Raw genomic sequence first — 16731 nt, 5'->3', positions numbered from 1 at the left:
AAAATGGCTTGTGGTTTTGAACTATTTTAGTTTGGGAAGGTTTCCCCCCTGTACGTAACTAAACCCAGACACCATCCTCAGACAACTAATTTACAACTATCCTGAACAACTGTTTGCTGATGCTGGAGTCACGGCCATCGAGCATGCAGATTTTGAAGGTGTTGAGCGCCTGGCCCTTGTGACAGGTAACTTTTGATTTGAATCACCTTTTGCGATTTCCGTCCGTCTTTATTTCCTTTCTTAATCACCGGTTATCCTCCCTTTTAGATGTATTTTTCTCTGCTTTATTTATTTAATTTAATACCATGCCCTAAGGATTGTAGAAGAGCTTGCATGCTAATTGCAGGTACAACAAGGACATTAGGAGACGTCGATATACTTTTGCTTGATTATTGGAGGCCATTGATAAATTCTAGAGATAAATCGACGAATTGTAAGGTTTTTTTTTTTTTTTTTCGACCTCTGATCCCAATATCGTGAGCTACCTACTCAGAAGGGAACGCCAAACGTCCCGACTCCACTGATGAGATTTCTGGGTAAAAAAAAAAGATGAGGGCAAGGTGCATTCTATATCTTGTCATTCACTTTGCTTGTCCACTTGATTCAATGTCAGGAATGTAGATTAAACTCTTACCCTCCCTCACAGGCAAGATGTCCACCCGAGCATTGCACGAGAAAAGTATCAGAGCTGAGAATGACTAACAATTTGAGAGATTCTTTTCACCCCTCATTCTCCTTAAACGTCCCCCGAGCAAGGATATCTGGCAGGAAGAGGACAAGCAGATGGAGGGCGATCGATGCACGTCCCTGCCATCACTGACAAATGGGCTGTCCTGATTGTTTAATTTTTCTGGTCAGGCACTAAATCAGATTTTGGCGTCCTCACCCACAGGCCATTGCTTTTGTTGGGTTTGCTTCAACCAGTCCTTCACAGAACTTCACCGAGTGTGATTTCTATTTCGGTTTTCTCCAGCTTTCCATTACTTTGCTGCATTCTTAGTTCAATCCACCTAATACCTGTAAACAGCTAAAAGGGTGGTGAGAAGTCGGTCACAATGATGTTGGGATGGAGATCGTCCTTGTTCTGGTTTTGCAACATTGTCAGACCTGCTGAACATGATGGATGTGGAGTCGGACGAGTTTGGTCAGATATAAACTCTCGACTTGGATTCTTAACCTCACGTACATTCCATCTTGTTTTTGTTTCTTTTTGTGTTTTTATTCCTGCGTGGTTGGTTATTTCCATCAGTTTGTACCTTTCGAGTTGCTTCCATTAGCACAATGCAAGTATGTTTGCAATTTGTTAAAAATTGGCAGAGGTTTGTGTTTTCCTTGAAAATATTATCATAAAAAACATTTACGATCTCTGAAGCTCCGAGCTGCTTTTATTGGTGTATGTTTTCAAATCTGCAAGCAGTCTTGATTTCCCCCACCCTTCGATGCCGATTTTACTGCTCCTGGCGATTGGGATTTGACACAAAATGCGTCGGACGTCCGTGCCAGTCCGTCGCCGATGTGAGGACACTATCGTGTGTAACAGCTTGCCTTGTTAGCTCATTCGGGCCGAATCGTTAGCGGGCGACTCGCAAATCGATACAAAACTATGTTGCTGAGAGCCTTTTCAATTCAAACCAAACATTCAGATTGCCCTGGCATCTCAGAGTGGAGAGCATCTCCATTTTATTTGCTTTTATCTCACACTCACCCTCAATTTTGCTCACATTGCACAGTCTGCTTTTTATCGTATTTCCTTCAACTCATTATTTTTGTCTCTCCTGTTCCTTAATCTGCCGCGGAGAGCCTTTGATGTCATCTCAAATCTAGGGGATATCTCTTGCTGTGTCTGTGGTTGCGTACAGGTGGTGAGATAGCATCTACATTTGATCACCCAGAATTGGTGCGTTTGGGACACTGTGACCTGATCGAGGAAATGATGCTTGGGGAAGACACACTCTTGCGCTTCTCTGGTGTTCCTCTTGGTAGGATACCAGCTCCAGTTTATACTCACCTATGGTTTTACTGTCACATTTTTGTATAATGCTTGTTCCTCACAAAGCATAGTGTTTGCTTAATGGATAAGGTGTTCGCCTTAAGATCTTCGCGTCCTGAGTTTGAGCATCCCCCCACCTCATCCCATTAAAATAACACCAAGTGGGTTGACTCAGCCTGTGTCATCCTTTTGCTTCTGTATCCATCCTGTCTAGACCATATATCTTCCCCTACCCCACATTTGTCCCCACACCCATTGGTTGTCTAAATCTCCCTCTATTTTGTCTGTCAACCCTGCAGTTTGCTCTCTCTCTCTCTCTCTCTCTCTCTCTCTCTCTCTCTCTCTCTCTCTCTCTCTCTCTCTCTCTGTCTCTCTGTCTCTCTGTCTCTCTGTCTCTCTGTCTCTCTGTCTCTCTGTCTCTCTGTCTCTCTGTCTCTCTGTCTCTCTGTCTCTCTGTCTCTCTGTCTCTCTGTCTCTCTGTCTCTCTGTCTCTCTGTCTCTCTGTCTCTTTGTCTCTTTGTCTCTCTCTCTCTCTCTTTCTCTCTCTCTATCTCTCTCTCTCTCTATCTCTCTGTCTCTCTCTCTATATCTCTATATCTCTATATCTCTATATCTCTATATCTCTATATCTCTATATCTCTCTCTCTCTCTCCTGTTCCTTTTGTTCTGTTGCCTCCTGATCCGTAATGTGTACTTGCTTTTCCATGACCCTTGACTGTGTATACAAATATAGTGAGCATGACCTAACTGGGAAGAATGAGCCATTTAGTCCATTTGCCGTTATTATGTGTTCCATTGTCAACCTTGTTGATGCGGAAAGTGTATGGTTCTATGATTGTTTTGGACTAACATGGGTCCATTAATAAAATTCATGTTGGTTGCCGGGGTGGCTACCTTGGGGAACTCCTGTAATTTGCATAAATTCAAGATGGCCGCTTCAGGTCAGACAATGGGGCTAAGTTTTTAATCGGTCAACATATAATCCTGTGTAATACCTCTTTTTCCATATGATTTTGACATGAGGAATTCAATTTTGGGGTTATTTTTTACGTTCAGGAATAAATAGAGGTTCACATGAAATGTCCATGACTATTTTCTGCTGAAAATTATGCAACACCAATGCAAAAGTGAAGTCATGAATGGTTCACAACAGTATGTTGATAATCAGAAAGCATACACATTGTCATGTCATCACATTGGACATCTTAGGAACAGAGGACATAGAGCCTAGTAGACAACTTACGTATTGTTCATTGTCATTCATTGTACTCGTCCCCTTCCGTATCCTCGTCTCTTTCCAGTTCTACTTCGACACTTCCTTCTTCCACTTCACTTTCACTGTCCTCCACAGTCTTGTGTCGGTTGAAGCACTTGTCACTGCAACCACAAGTGCAGTATAGCGTGCAGGAGATCTTTGCATGGTGACAAGTGCAACTTGCAGTACTGCAGGCCTTCCCCTCTGCTTTGCATCCACACCACACAACATCCATGAGGTCCAAAGGGGCTGGTGGAGTAGCAGAAGTTGCTGGCACTGGGATTCCATCTCTGATGTCCCATCCATATTTTGTAATGTCAAGTTCAGGTGGGGCCTGCTGATCAGCTGATTTTGCAAGTACTGTCTGTAGATGTGCACGCAAAATATGTAGGAAGAGATTGATCTCAGTTGGAGGTAATGCCATGAGCTTGAGGGGCTTGCCAGACTTCCTTGTGTACATATAGTACCTCATCTCACTCATCGTGGTACCTTCTGGCTGACCATACAGGGCACAGAAGAATGTCCGCCCTGCTTCCATGAGCTGTTCATGGCTTGCGTTCAGCTCGCCAAGTGCGGAGTACAAACCAGGGAAGTTGCCAGCTCTCAGTGTCTTCAGGGCTGACACTTTGCCCTTGCCGTATGGGTATGACGTGGTATCTGAGCCAGTGATGTAGTGCATTCCCAAAAGCTGCAGACACTTGGGGCCAAGCTGGTCACAGGTGGTGTTGATATCCCAAATTGCTCCATCCCACCTTTCCATCTGCACTGTGGCCTGGATGTTGCGCTAGTAAACCCAGTAAACCATCAATACAAAAACATCAGTGTCATCAGATAGGATACGTATCACTCTTGCATTACATTCAGCAGCCATGAGCAGGTGTGAGATCATTGTAATGTCTGCTTCATCATGGTTGAACGCACCATGGCTACGGCTCTCCACAGTAACTCTTTCACCAAAGTTATAGGTACTCAAAACCTTGGACAGCTGCAACTTGTTCTGCTTGTTTTTCAGGATGGCGCCTTGACTTGGCAGGGGTGTGTTTATTGTGAGGTCATAGTTGATGGAACCAATGCCAGCACGCCTCACTCGTTCATGGTCCTTTGCAGAAACATCATAATATTTGTGAAAGACCAAGATCTTCTGACCAGCAATGGTAGACAGCCTTGTCTTGATGGACTCAACTAAGACTGACACAGTTCCCCTGAAAGGCCAGACAATATGATAGAGAAGTTGGCTCGCGTCAACAATGGTAACATCTGGTTGCAGAGGCTGTTGTGCCCTAACAAAGAGTTTGTGTGCCAGTGGTGCTTTGTTGCCTTTCCTTAAGTACCCATATTCATCAATCAGTGAGGGGGGTACTGCGCAGAGCTCAAACTGGAAGATAGGTCCTAGCTCCATTTGTCTTTGCTGTCCAATCGTCAGCAGTCTGACGAAGATGGTTTCTATATCAAAGATCGTCTTGTCCCCAATTTTCACTCCTTTCTGTAAGTGCTCCATTGTCTTGATGGGGCATGAGATGGTTGCATGGAACTCTGCAACCATTTTCTGACCTATAACCACGGAATCCTCAACATTCACTTCAGCTTCTCGGGGAGCAATTCGACCATTGGCAATGTTGTACAGATGGTGGTGAGTGGTTCTCAAGAGGATGAGACACATTCGACAATTCAAGTAAAATCCGGTGCCTATCATCTGCATCAAGTTCTCTCCTCTTCTTCCCCTCCTCTTTGTGACGTGGTCCGATTTTTGTGTCCTTTTCTCTCACTTGGTCTTCATTGTCCTTGTTTGAGGAGGCTGGGTAGATGTGCTCCATTGTATCTGAGATGTAGGCAGTGACAGGAAAGGAATCGATCCACTCTGCTACCATCTCTGGAGAAAGAGTCATACCCTTGAGGCCACCCTTGCCAATTCTAATAGCAGTTTGTTCACTGAACTGATCAGAGCTCACACCATTCCAAATGCCTTCCTGGTGATGACACACAAAAGCACCTGATATGAGCTCTGACTTGGCATCTGGTGGCAGAAGATAGCGCATCTCCAGAACGTGATGGTTGATGTAACGGGCATAGTGATGGTGACCAGCAACAAAGAAGTTGAATTAGTTAGTAACAAACAAAACAATGAATTAGTAACTCGCATTAATGTCGTATGTGAGCGTCCAGTTGTCAGAATAGTGACCTTGTTGTCATTAAAAATGTATCTCACACGGCAGACAATTGCCAGGAACTCGAACATTGACCTCAAATTTACTTCTAATCACAAAAATAAGGTTAAATATCGATTCCTCGTGCCAAAAATATATGGAAAAGATGTCTCGTGTAATTTTAAGTTCATCACCTAAAAAGTTATATTTTCAGCCCGGTCGATGACGGCCATCTTGTATTTGCGCAAAAATAACAGATTTCCCCATGGTTGCCATCCGGGAAACCAAGCTTAATTTTGTCTATGCATGCCTGTGAACAAGAAACCACCATAAAACCATACACTTTTGAGGACAACAAGGTTACTTCTCTGGCAAATGGACTAATTTGAGTATCCTGTGTTGGAGTGGAGACCCATCCAGGATTGTGCCCCCTTTGCCAAGGGAAACTGCCTCAGCGGTACTATGTTTCTGAAGCCGTGAAAGGAGTGGTTCTTCTTCTCCGTTCCTTCCCAAGCTGCTTTGTTCTCCACCCAACATCCCCCTCACATTTGCCTCCTTTTTTATTCGTTTTTTTTTTCTTCTTCATTTACATCTCAATTATTTTCACCATCCACTTTCTCCTCATCTTTTTTTTCTCCTGCATGTTTTTTCCTTTTCTTTTTTAGCTCGCCTGTTCGAAGAACAGTGAGCTATAGCGATACCCCCTGCGTGAGCGTCAGCATGTTAAGTTTTTGGTGCAAGTTATTTTTTTCTTTCTTATGTTTTTATCTACCACACTTTTTTTATATGCTGTTTTATACACACTATATATATCGGGGCGTATTATGTGATACCGGTCGTCCGTCTGTCCGTTCCTGTCCGCACTCTAACTCCCAAAGTTTTCAACTTTCACGTTTCATATTTGGTACATAGATACAGACTGTGGAGACGGTGTGTCGCGACATAAGTTCGTCATCGAAAGTGGTTGCCATGGCAACTCAGGATGCTGTTTCCGTTCCTGTCCGCACTCTAACTCCCAAAGTTTTCAAGTTCTTTCACGTTTCATATTTGGTACACAGGTACAGACTGTGGAGACGGTGTGTCGCGACATAAGTCCGTCATCTAAAGTGGTTGCCATGGCAACCAGGGTGCTGTTTTCCATGTAGTAGCACAATTCTGTATATACCTTCTTGTTCGGGCGTATATTGTGCTCACTTGCGCTCTTGTTACTGATTACAATATACAAATACATATATTGCTTTAAAATTATACTTCACTGCAATGCTTTATAAAAAAAATATTAATTATTAGACGAGTCTTTTAAAAACGATAAATGTATAAACAGGCGAGCATTGGGTGGCTTTGACACCAACTCTGGTTTTCTTTGCAGGAGAGAGGCTCATGGAAGAGCAAGGTAGAACTAACAGTGGGACAAATGTTAATGGAATTAACTAACACAAAAATGCGAGAATGAGGAGGGGATGAAACACTGAAACCAGCAAGTAATGTGGTTGGAATAGGGAAAGGGTGATGGGGGTTATAAAGATCATGAGTCAGAATTGGGGATCATGGGTAATAAAAATCATGGGTCAGAACTCATCCTCTTCCTCTTCCTTTGCCCCATTCCCGGCGTGATGCTTATTCTCCTCAGAAACGATTTTTGCCTGTGAACACTGTCTAAAATTGTCTAAGACTCAGCAGGAGATGGGCGAAAATGTAAACCATATATTATGGCAGCACCAGTCTTCCGGCAAAAGCGAATCACCCACCCATGAGTGGGCTAATGTGCCTCATCCCTTTCTCCAAACAAGAGGCATCTGGATGGCTTAACTTGATGACTCGCTGTTGTCACAGACAAGCTCACGAGCTGACTAACGAGGAAATTTTTTCCAGTAGGGGTTTGCATGCGACGGAAAATGCATGCAGTGTCATAACCCCGACGTCTCCAACAAAACCAGGCTCCGGTTAAATCACTCAGTTTCCATTTTGCTCTTCAACACGTATTTTTTTGGCATCTTGTTTGTACCATGGTTCTACCCGTGACTTGGTGCTTGTGTTTGCGGGCCTTTCAGGAGGTGGGAGTAGTGGGGTGGGATTATTCGCGGGTTTTCAAAAGCTGCTTCATGGGGCCAATGAACCATGCCGCTCATTCCCCAACTCAGAAGCCCCCCAGCAATTTGGCTTGGTGAATGCAAACCCTTCTGCATGAACTGCGTGGCCCATGTAATCGTTGTGTGGTGATGATGGTGGTGTTTTGCAGGAGAAGCGTGCACCATCGTTCTCCGAGGGGCTACCCAGCAAATCGTGGACGAAGCGGCGCGTTCTTTACACGATGCTCTCTGCGTGCTCTCCCAGACTGTTCGGGAAACGCGCACCGTCTACGGAGGAGGTAATCCACTGCTCTTCTCTTCCATGGTTGTTGTTTGTTCATTTTCTGTCTGGGTTCAGGTCGTTGGCCAATGCTCATGTGATGCATATGCGACAACTTATTACACCTAAAAATAAATGCTTTCTAAATTGGGCAATGCTGAAGTATTTTGGAAGCAAAGGTGTTTTGGTTCGCAAACACCTTGCATCAACTCTTCGTCCATATTAAGACCCTCCACCTCAATTTCTCATTTTGAGTTTTCATTGTGAAAATTTGGCTTTCACAATGATGGATTGATGAGATGTGAAGGCTCCAAAAGGAGTGCAAAGGTAAATTTATTTTTGTATTTTATTATACTTGATATAGCAACGAGTATTTGAATGACATCATAAGTTTTGAGCTGTTGTCGATGTCCTTGCTCTGTTTGACCATCATTGCATTTTGATATGAAAAAGAAAACCCACCTGCATCAACCAAATAACTGGAACACTTAAGTCACTGCTCTGATGATTTGTTTGGGGAGGGGGGTGGAGGGGGGCGGCGAAGAGGAGGCGAGAGGGAGGGGCTCTTACAGGTGTGTGCAAACCGTCAAAAATAAAATCGAACCCGTCATGGCCGTTACGTCGTGTTATTAACCTCGGACAATGTGGCGAAGGGACGCGGTCCAAAATTTATTCTGTTGCTCATCTTTGGGGGACAAAGATCAAGTTTGCTTTGGCGAATCATGTTGGTCGAGCAAGAGTATAATTTGATCAACCACATATCATTATTAATGAGCGGTCTCCCTATCACTTGCAAAAAGAAGAGAAGGGGGAAGTTGAGAGAACAATTAAGAAAGCTCGAGTGCTGTGATCAGAGATCGCCGATGGTTCCCGGTATAGCCAACTCGTAATATTTGCCAATTTGTAGCACTTGTAATCTGCCTCATCATGAAAACAACCAAATTATTTTCCAATGAAACAGCGTCCATAAGTGAAAATTAACTTTCTTTTTCTTTTTCTTTTTCTTTGCGAGAGGTCATAATCGAATACTAAAGGTCATTGTAATAAATCTGCCACAGATGACAAATGTGGGTGATTTAAAAAGTGAACATTTATGTTCAAACAAAAATTTACAAATGTGGCACGGTGGTCTTGGGGTATGATTCTCGCCATGGGTGTGAGAGGTTCTGTGTTTGAATCCCGGCCAAGCTCAATGGAAATTTTTGGCCTCATTCTTCAAAAAGCGGGACACCGTGGCCACCAAGACGAAACACTTAATGCCTCCCTCCGGGAACCATAATTATTTGTCCGTGGTTGAGGTGGAGAAGAAGAAGAAGAATAACGGTAAATGATCTCGACAATTTCGCCGTTTTGTGTACGTATTATATAAATAACACAAATTGTGCCACTGACTCGTGTAGAAAAATTAACTCTGTTCCAGTGCTAGTAAGTCGCTCGCAGTGCAAAGCGACGCCGCTGGCGTTCCGCATGATGACCTTTAATGGTGATTGTAAAATGTATTTATTCTGTTGCAATACTTTGTTTGAAATTGGAAATAATTTGTACTCCGTGGTTTGTTTTGGATCTTTCTTCTGGTCTATCCTCGGCAATTATTCCTATTGCTTTGTGGTTTATTATGTTTAATGTTTGGCTCTGATTTGTTTCATGTTATTAATGGTTATGTGGTTTTGATTGTGATTGGAAAGTAATTTCTGTATTGAGGGTTTTATAATGGTGCATTCCTCTCCTTCCCCAAAAAAATTTGTCAGATAAGCGATGGTTTAAATATTGTGGCTGATAAATGTTGCTTTATGATGAGATTCTCATCGATCCAAGTCATTGTGACATCGGTTCCTCATGATTGTTCTGTCCTCAGGCTGTTCTGAGATGCTGATGGCTGAGGCCGTGTCTACTCTGGCTGCTAAAACTCCAGGAAAGGAAGCGATCGCAATGGAGAGCTTTGCCAAAGCACTCAGGATGGTACGACTAAAGCACATTAAAAATTAGTTAACTCAATACATCCACCTTACATGACAGTTTTGTTTTAAACCTCGCTGGCACACACTTGTAAGTTTTCTTCTCTATGCTGTGCGCATGTACAGCTCCCCATAATCATCGCCGACAATGCCGGCTTTGACAGCGCGGAGCTCATCGCCCAACTACGTGCTGCACACAGTCAAGGTCAAAAGACTTTTGGGCTGAGTAAGTTCTACCCACGTGACGAACATGTAATATCTTCATCCAAAGCTCTTTGAATGCAATTCCAGACCCTCACTTCCAACCAAACATACCACCATTCTCCGTGATGAGCACTTCCACAATCTTGTTCCCCTGGGGATTACTCACATATTCGTGTCTGTCCCGTAGACATGTCTGAAGGTTCCATAGCAGACATGGCATCGCTTGGAGTGACCGAGTCTTTCCAGGTGAAACGACAAGTCCTCTTGAGTGCCTCTGAGGCTGCTGAGATGATCCTTAGAGTTGATGACATCATCAAAGCGGCACCAAGGTATGATCAATACCGGAAAATTCCGGTCAAGGCACTGATTTCACTTTGGTTTTTTTTTTTTTTTTTTTGTACCATTGGGTGTTGCGAAAAAGTTTGGTTCGCGAAGATCACTGATCCCCAACTTGCTTATTTTGCAGAAAGCGCACCAGAGACGATTACCCCTGCTGATCGAATACGGCTCATTCAAACTATTAAGGAACAGGAAGTTTTCTACGTTCTGTCACATCTGTGCCCAAGTTAGCTAAATCTCGTACCCACCCCATGCAGTGCTGCATATTACACGATGCATAGTTAAACAGTGTGATAAAAAGTTTGAATGCTTAAATACAGAGGATGTTAGCGGATGGCTTAACAGTTATAGTTGAAAACATTTCATTTTGGGGGGAGAGGGAGGGTGGGGTAGGGGATTGTTTTGAAGGATCCAACTGTTCACCACGCCTTGCAATTTTCCACGAAGCGATGTTTCGGTCCCAGATATGTCGATCCAAGTTGTTTTATGTGACGTTCAGCACAGTTCAGTGAGCTTACGGTGCTACATTCTCATTGGCCAAAAATAAATAAATAATTGAAAACACTCAAAATTGATATCTCCGCATTTCCTTTCCCATCTGTTGTGATTGGCACGGCTGAGAAAAACCACAAGATCTGTTACAGATTTGGCTCTGGAATTTTTTTTGTTCGTTTGTTTTTGTTTTAATAAAGTGCAGCAAAAAAAGAACAAACCAGGCTTCCCTGTCTTGGCTTTCCTTGCACATCATGGTAGAATGTCACTGTGCGTGTGTGATGCTTTTACTCCTTTGTATCGAATAAGTGCATTTTCAACTCCTGGTGTCTATGAAGTTCACATAGTCTGCACTTTGACATTGTCGTTGCATTACTGTGGTTATCTGTTTAGTACAGAGAAGCTTATAGGTTCATCATTAGTTTGGCCCATTCCCCCAGCTTTTACTCGTTTGTATCCAATAAGTGTTTTCAACTGCTGCTGTCTGTGCAGTTTTTGTATAATCTGGGAGAAGCTGTTGTCATGAGCATGCATGCACTTTCTTCTTTTTCTTTTTTTTTGTTTGTTTGTATGCATCGTCGAGGCTTGTGGAAGAGCGAGAATTGATACCCTGAATGGATCAGGACACAACAGGACAAAACTAGAGGGGTAGCACTCGGTAGAGTGCAAAACCTCCGCCGCCAATACTGCTGGGTCACTTAAGTGAACCTGATATCCTATTCATTGTAGGTCAAAACGGATCAGACTCGACTGAACCACGATTGAATAAATTAAACTCGATCGACGCGCATGTAGAAATGCCAAAAAAAAAAAAATCGAAATTTTTTTGAAAAAAGTTGCAAAATTTGTTTATTTTTTCTTTAACAATTTTTTTGCGAGGGTTGGAAATCACTTAAAACATGTAGAAATGCAAAAAAAAAAAATTCTAATATTTTTTAAATAAAATCGAAATTTTTTTGAAAAAAATATTTTTTTTTGGACCAAGTCCAAAATCTAATGGCATGATCCTTGGACCATACCTTATCCCCCCACCAAGTTTCCTCGAAATCCGTCCAGGAGTTTTTCCGTAATACTGTTTACAAACAAACAGACGGGTGAAAACAGTAACCTCCGTCCATATTCAATGGCAGAGGTTAATAAACAGTTGAGAGAGGGGGAAAACACCAACAGCAGAGTTTAAGGCCAAGACATAAGCAGACTTGGACAAACAATGGGTGTGGGGAGGAATGAAGGGCAGGTTGAGGATGCATCATGTGGACAAGACGGATGTAGAAGGAACGTCTCAGGAGGAAAAGCTGGAAATTTGGAAGGAGGAGGGACTGGGGTGGGGTTAACGATGGTAGACAAGATCATGGTTTTGAATTGGGGATGATCTGAGATGATGGTGAACAGCTGTCTTCTTGATGACCCTGGGGGGGGGGGGGGTGGGGAAGGAACAATGAGATTGAAGAGAATGTGTAAGTCGGTTCCATAGTTGGGAGAAATGAGGAACGAATGAGTGGAGGTTAGCAGTTATCCTGGATTTAGGTAGTTTCAACAGAGGGGGCTTGCCGTGTGTGCCCTGCAGAAACCTGGGGGGGGGGGGCAAAGCCAGAAAGGTGGTGGAAGAGGAACAAGAGACCACCAACCTCTTTGCGATGGTGTCAAGATAGACGCATAGACTCAGCTTCATCGTGGGAGATTCCAATAATATTGAAGGCCTTGGTTTTCACGGTCAAAATTTTGCAAAGTGTGAGGCGGGGAAGCCAGCCCAGAGGGGAGAGCAGTACTCAAGCTGCAGATGAAGGCCTTGTCGGTGGATAGGAGTTCAGGTGTGTCATGGAAGGATTTTGTACAATGGAGGATGGCCATTTGACTGCTGGCTCTGGAGGCCAATAACTTTGAAATGTACTTTGCCCAAGAAAGATCATGCCTGATAGACCCAGGAGTTTGAATGGGTGAACTTTCTCAAGAGGATTGTTAAGAAAGTAGATCATTGGGTTTACCACATGGTCCTTTCAGAGTGCGTTCGTGAGTGTGTGAAATGTGTTAGGATTGAAAGACATACAAGTGTTGACGACCTCGTGATTTTTTCCCCCCAAGATTTGAAGAGAGAGAAGAGGCTGCAGCCCACCCGGCTGAAGGATGAGTGATGTCACAGCACAGGGTGGAGTCATCAACAAATGGATAGAGATTCAGAGAGATCATCAATGAAGATCAGGAATAGGACTGGGCCCAGAACACTTCCTTGGGGCACACTCCAACCTTGACAGGTTGAGGAGATGAAAGGATTCTGTTGAGAGCTACACGTTGGCTCCGAGAATAGAGGAAGTTGGAAAACCAAGTGTGTAGTTCACTTTGGATGCCATTGGCAGAAAGTTTGGAGAGTGAGGCAGAATGCTCGACTGTATCAAAAACACGAGATATGTCGAGAGAGACAGCTCTGATCTCGTATCTGACATTGAGGGCCTCCATCGATTCTTGGGTGAGGAGAAGCAGCATGTCCAAGGTGGAGTGACCTGGTCTGAAACCAAATTGGTGATCTGAGATGAGGTTATTGGAGAAAAAGAATGATTTCATGTAAATTACGATTATGGATTCCATGACCTTGCTGATGATTGGAAGTAAGCTGACAGATCTGTAGTTTAGGGGATCCGGTTTTACACCCTTTTGAAGTAATGCACTGATGTTGGTGGATTTCCAACCAGATGAAAGATGACCTCAGGCAAATAACAGGGTGAAAATTACAGAGTACATGTGAAAGAGCAGCAGAGCAGGATTTTTGTACATGTGAGCTGATGCTGTCCGGTCCAGTTCCTGAGGCCAAACAAAAAAAGGAGTTTGTTTCCGGTTTCCTACCGACCCATTGCTTTTATATGCGACCCTACGATTTTTGTTGACAATTTGGACTCAGGCGCGTTTGACTCGGGCGCCGCCATTTTGGATACCGTGTGTTACGTCAGTGAGAGTTTCAAAATGACGGCGCACGAGGACTGCTTTGTGGATCGGTCTTTTCACGGTTAGTTTCACCGATTGTGGTGGTGATGATGGTGACAGTGGTGGGTGGTGGTGGTAGTGGTGTGGTAGTGGTGGTGGTGATGCAATAGACTTGCAAAAATGCACTTGGCTTGCTGTTAAACTTTTATATATATATATATATATATATATATATATATATATATATATATATATATATATATATATATATATATATATATATATATATATATATATATATATATATATATATTAATAAACAATGCATATTTTCAGCATGCATGCACTGTTAAATGTTGTTGTTCGTCTTTCGGCTGCTCCCGTTAGGGGTCGCCACAGCGGATTATCCGTTATGATCCGCATACTGATTTGGCACAGGTTTTACACCGGATGCCCTTCCTGACGCAACCCTGGTCGCCTCTTACGACACAGGGATAAGGATTGGGTTTCGCCATGATTCCGGGCTGCCCTACACCGTCTCATAGCGTGGCCCAGTGCAGAGCTCCCGTCCTCAAGCGATCCTCCAACCCAAGCCTCCGAGTAGCCGGATTTACAGGTGCACGCCACTACACCCGGTGCATGCACTGTTAAATATGTAGAGAAATTTAAGACAATAAAGTGCATTTTAGCAAGTCGAGTGCACCACCACCACCACCCCATTGCCACCACACTACCACACCACTACCACCAAGGAAAATAAACATTTTTAATCGCGTTATATGACTGTATTCATGGCAAAAAAAATTGTCAAAAAAAAAAATTCCCTACCTACCTACCCAATTTTTTTTGGCCATGCAATAGGAAACAATTTTTTTTTTTTTTTTTTTGGCCTGAGTCAGAGTCAAGTGTTGAAAAAGCCTTCTCCACTGTTTCAGGTGCAAAAAACAGTCCAAGAGCAGTTAGGTATGACAGGAAAGGATGGGTACTGAGAGTGAGGGGTTAGTCACACAAGATTTGTAAGCAAACAAAGAATTGAGGCATTCAGCCTTCTCATGAGCCGAATCGGCTCTGGTGCCATTTGAAGAGAGAGAAGGGATGGAAAGGGAGCATGCCCCAGAGATGGACTTTACAAGGTGCCACCAGGTTTTAGAAGAGGGAGACAAGTTTGAAAGTTAATTCTTGAGTTTGGACAGATGTTGTTTTCTGGCTCTCCTGAGAGTGGACACACACTTGTGAACTTTTTTGAACACTGAGATTGCCTTCAGTCAGATTGGCCTTCCAGGAAGGAAAGGCAAGTTATTTCAGAGCAACTGCTTCACCACAGGATGCAGTGTACTGTGGGCATGAAGAAGGGTAGGATAACTGAAGATGAGATGGGATGAATCTGTGCATGAGAGAGTAGGTTTGTGTGGAAGAATTCCCAGGCTGAGTTAACATCAGGGGCAGTAGATGTAGGAGACCAGTCCTGAAGAGAGATGGCTGCTTTCTGAAAATATAGAGATGTTGACTCTCACAAGCACATGATCAGATGAACCAATTTGAGCAGAGGAAGAGCAAGAGACATTTTCAGGGAAGGTAATCATCACCAAGTCTAGAATGGAGGATTTGCCACTGGGAGAAATCTGGGTTGGAAATTTCACCGATTGAGGTAGTTCCATGGAGTCACAGAAGTCTTTTGCTGAAGTGCCCTGCGTGGTGAGAGAGGTACTCGCACCCAGCCGAGTTGCATGGTGATGATTGGAATTGCCACATATGAGGACGAGAGAGTTGGGATGAGTGGTTCAAAGTTTGTCCACGTTGTCTGAGAGAAAGATGTAAATTGAGTCATCACTGTTAGGACGGTACAACATACAGATTAACATGAGGTGAGAGCGTATGGGAAGTCACGGTCAGATGTACCCCTGGGGGTTGGGAGGCATGCGATCAGTAATGTTGTGGAGGTCGAAGATACCATGGAAGAAGGAAACAAAACGAGGAACACGGAAACAAAAACTTTTCACACTTTCTATCCTAAGATAGTCCTTGTCAGGCCTTGAACAAAACAACAAACTAATTAACGTGAAATATTGCAGGGAAATACAACAGCAACACCAAAACAAAATACAATAACATGAAACACGACAAATCCGGTTCAAAAGAAACTCAGCTTTCTGAGGTGGAAATGAGGAGCTCAGATTTTCACCACACATGCAGGAAACCCCTGAACCCGAATATTCTGCATGTTGATCTACTCTAATAGAGTGCATTCAGATCTTCTGTAATCTACAACTCCGATAAAACTCTGCATTGTGAAATGCTCATTCGTGTTAATCGGTGGGGGTTTTTTTGCAATGTATTTTTGTGGCCCGATGGAATGCTCGACACTCGAAGGCGTCGTCTCGCCCGTGCAGGCACATTAAGTGCCCCATCATCGTGCGGCATTTGCTTGGAACTGCGGTGTTAGACGTCCTTTTAATTGACGTGGAACTTGAACCCTCTTGTGATTAGGGTTGAACTGAATTTATGTTGCATTAATGCGGTCGTGGTAGTGGAACGTCTAATGGACCCATAATTTATTTGCAACTTCGGAGCGACCGTGTTGTCTTTAACGGATATTTATGGCTGTTGTTTCATGACTGCTGCAAAGCTCTCAAATCTTGTACGATTTAACAGCAAACCTTTCTTTAATGACCCGTACTTTTAAGGATGTCTCAACGTTTCAAACGAATTTGGAAATCTTTATAAGGAACTGATGTTACAAATAAAACCAAGTCAAAACGGTGATGCTGACATGTTTAGCAACAAGAAGTCGCTGGGTTTTGGGGTGGGGGTGGGGGGGGTTGGGGTTTTTTTTGGCTAATTGACATAAATGGTTGCTGTTTTTGAATAGTTTTAAAGGGAAAATGATGAACTGTAGACAGATTGAGTGCTTTGGCAAAATTCACTTTGAGCATCTATCTATATGTAATTACCATAATTTGTATGTTTCACATAGGTTTGGGAAGACAGCGTATTTAAATCGCTCATGAAGCACATCAAAGGAAAACCCGCAAGTGTTTATGCATGTCTTTATGTGTTTGTTTTCTTTTCACGGCTAAACTGTAGCAC

The 16731-nt window shown here is 43.3% G+C and overlaps 1 protein-coding gene across 2 annotated transcripts in view; it reads left to right on the top strand.

The window, feature by feature from the left end:
* The window catches only part of CCT2 (chaperonin containing TCP1 subunit 2), a 93406-nt gene extending 82458 nt beyond the window's left edge, over positions 1-10948 (top strand). For both annotated transcript variants that reach the window (XM_085855326.1, XM_085855325.1), the window contains exons 10-16: positions 82-185; positions 1860-1979; positions 7629-7757; positions 9594-9697; positions 9820-9919; positions 10085-10226; positions 10364-10948. In XM_085855326.1, coding sequence (XP_085711452.1) covers positions 82-185; positions 1860-1979; positions 7629-7757; positions 9594-9697; positions 9820-9919; positions 10085-10226; positions 10364-10394 — 730 coding nt within the window. In that variant the 3' untranslated portion in view covers positions 10395-10948. The remainder of the gene's footprint in view (positions 1-81; positions 186-1859; positions 1980-7628; positions 7758-9593; positions 9698-9819; positions 9920-10084; positions 10227-10363) is intronic.
* Positions 10949-16731: the final 5783 nt, after the last annotated feature.

Source organism: Eptatretus burgeri, chromosome 14 (assembly GCF_056783735.1).
Source record: "Eptatretus burgeri isolate ZD-2024b chromosome 14, Ebu_testis_v1, whole genome shotgun sequence".
Taxonomy (NCBI): Eukaryota; Metazoa; Chordata; class Myxini; order Myxiniformes; family Myxinidae; genus Eptatretus; species Eptatretus burgeri.
This window is presented reverse-complemented; position numbering and strand designations above follow the sequence as displayed.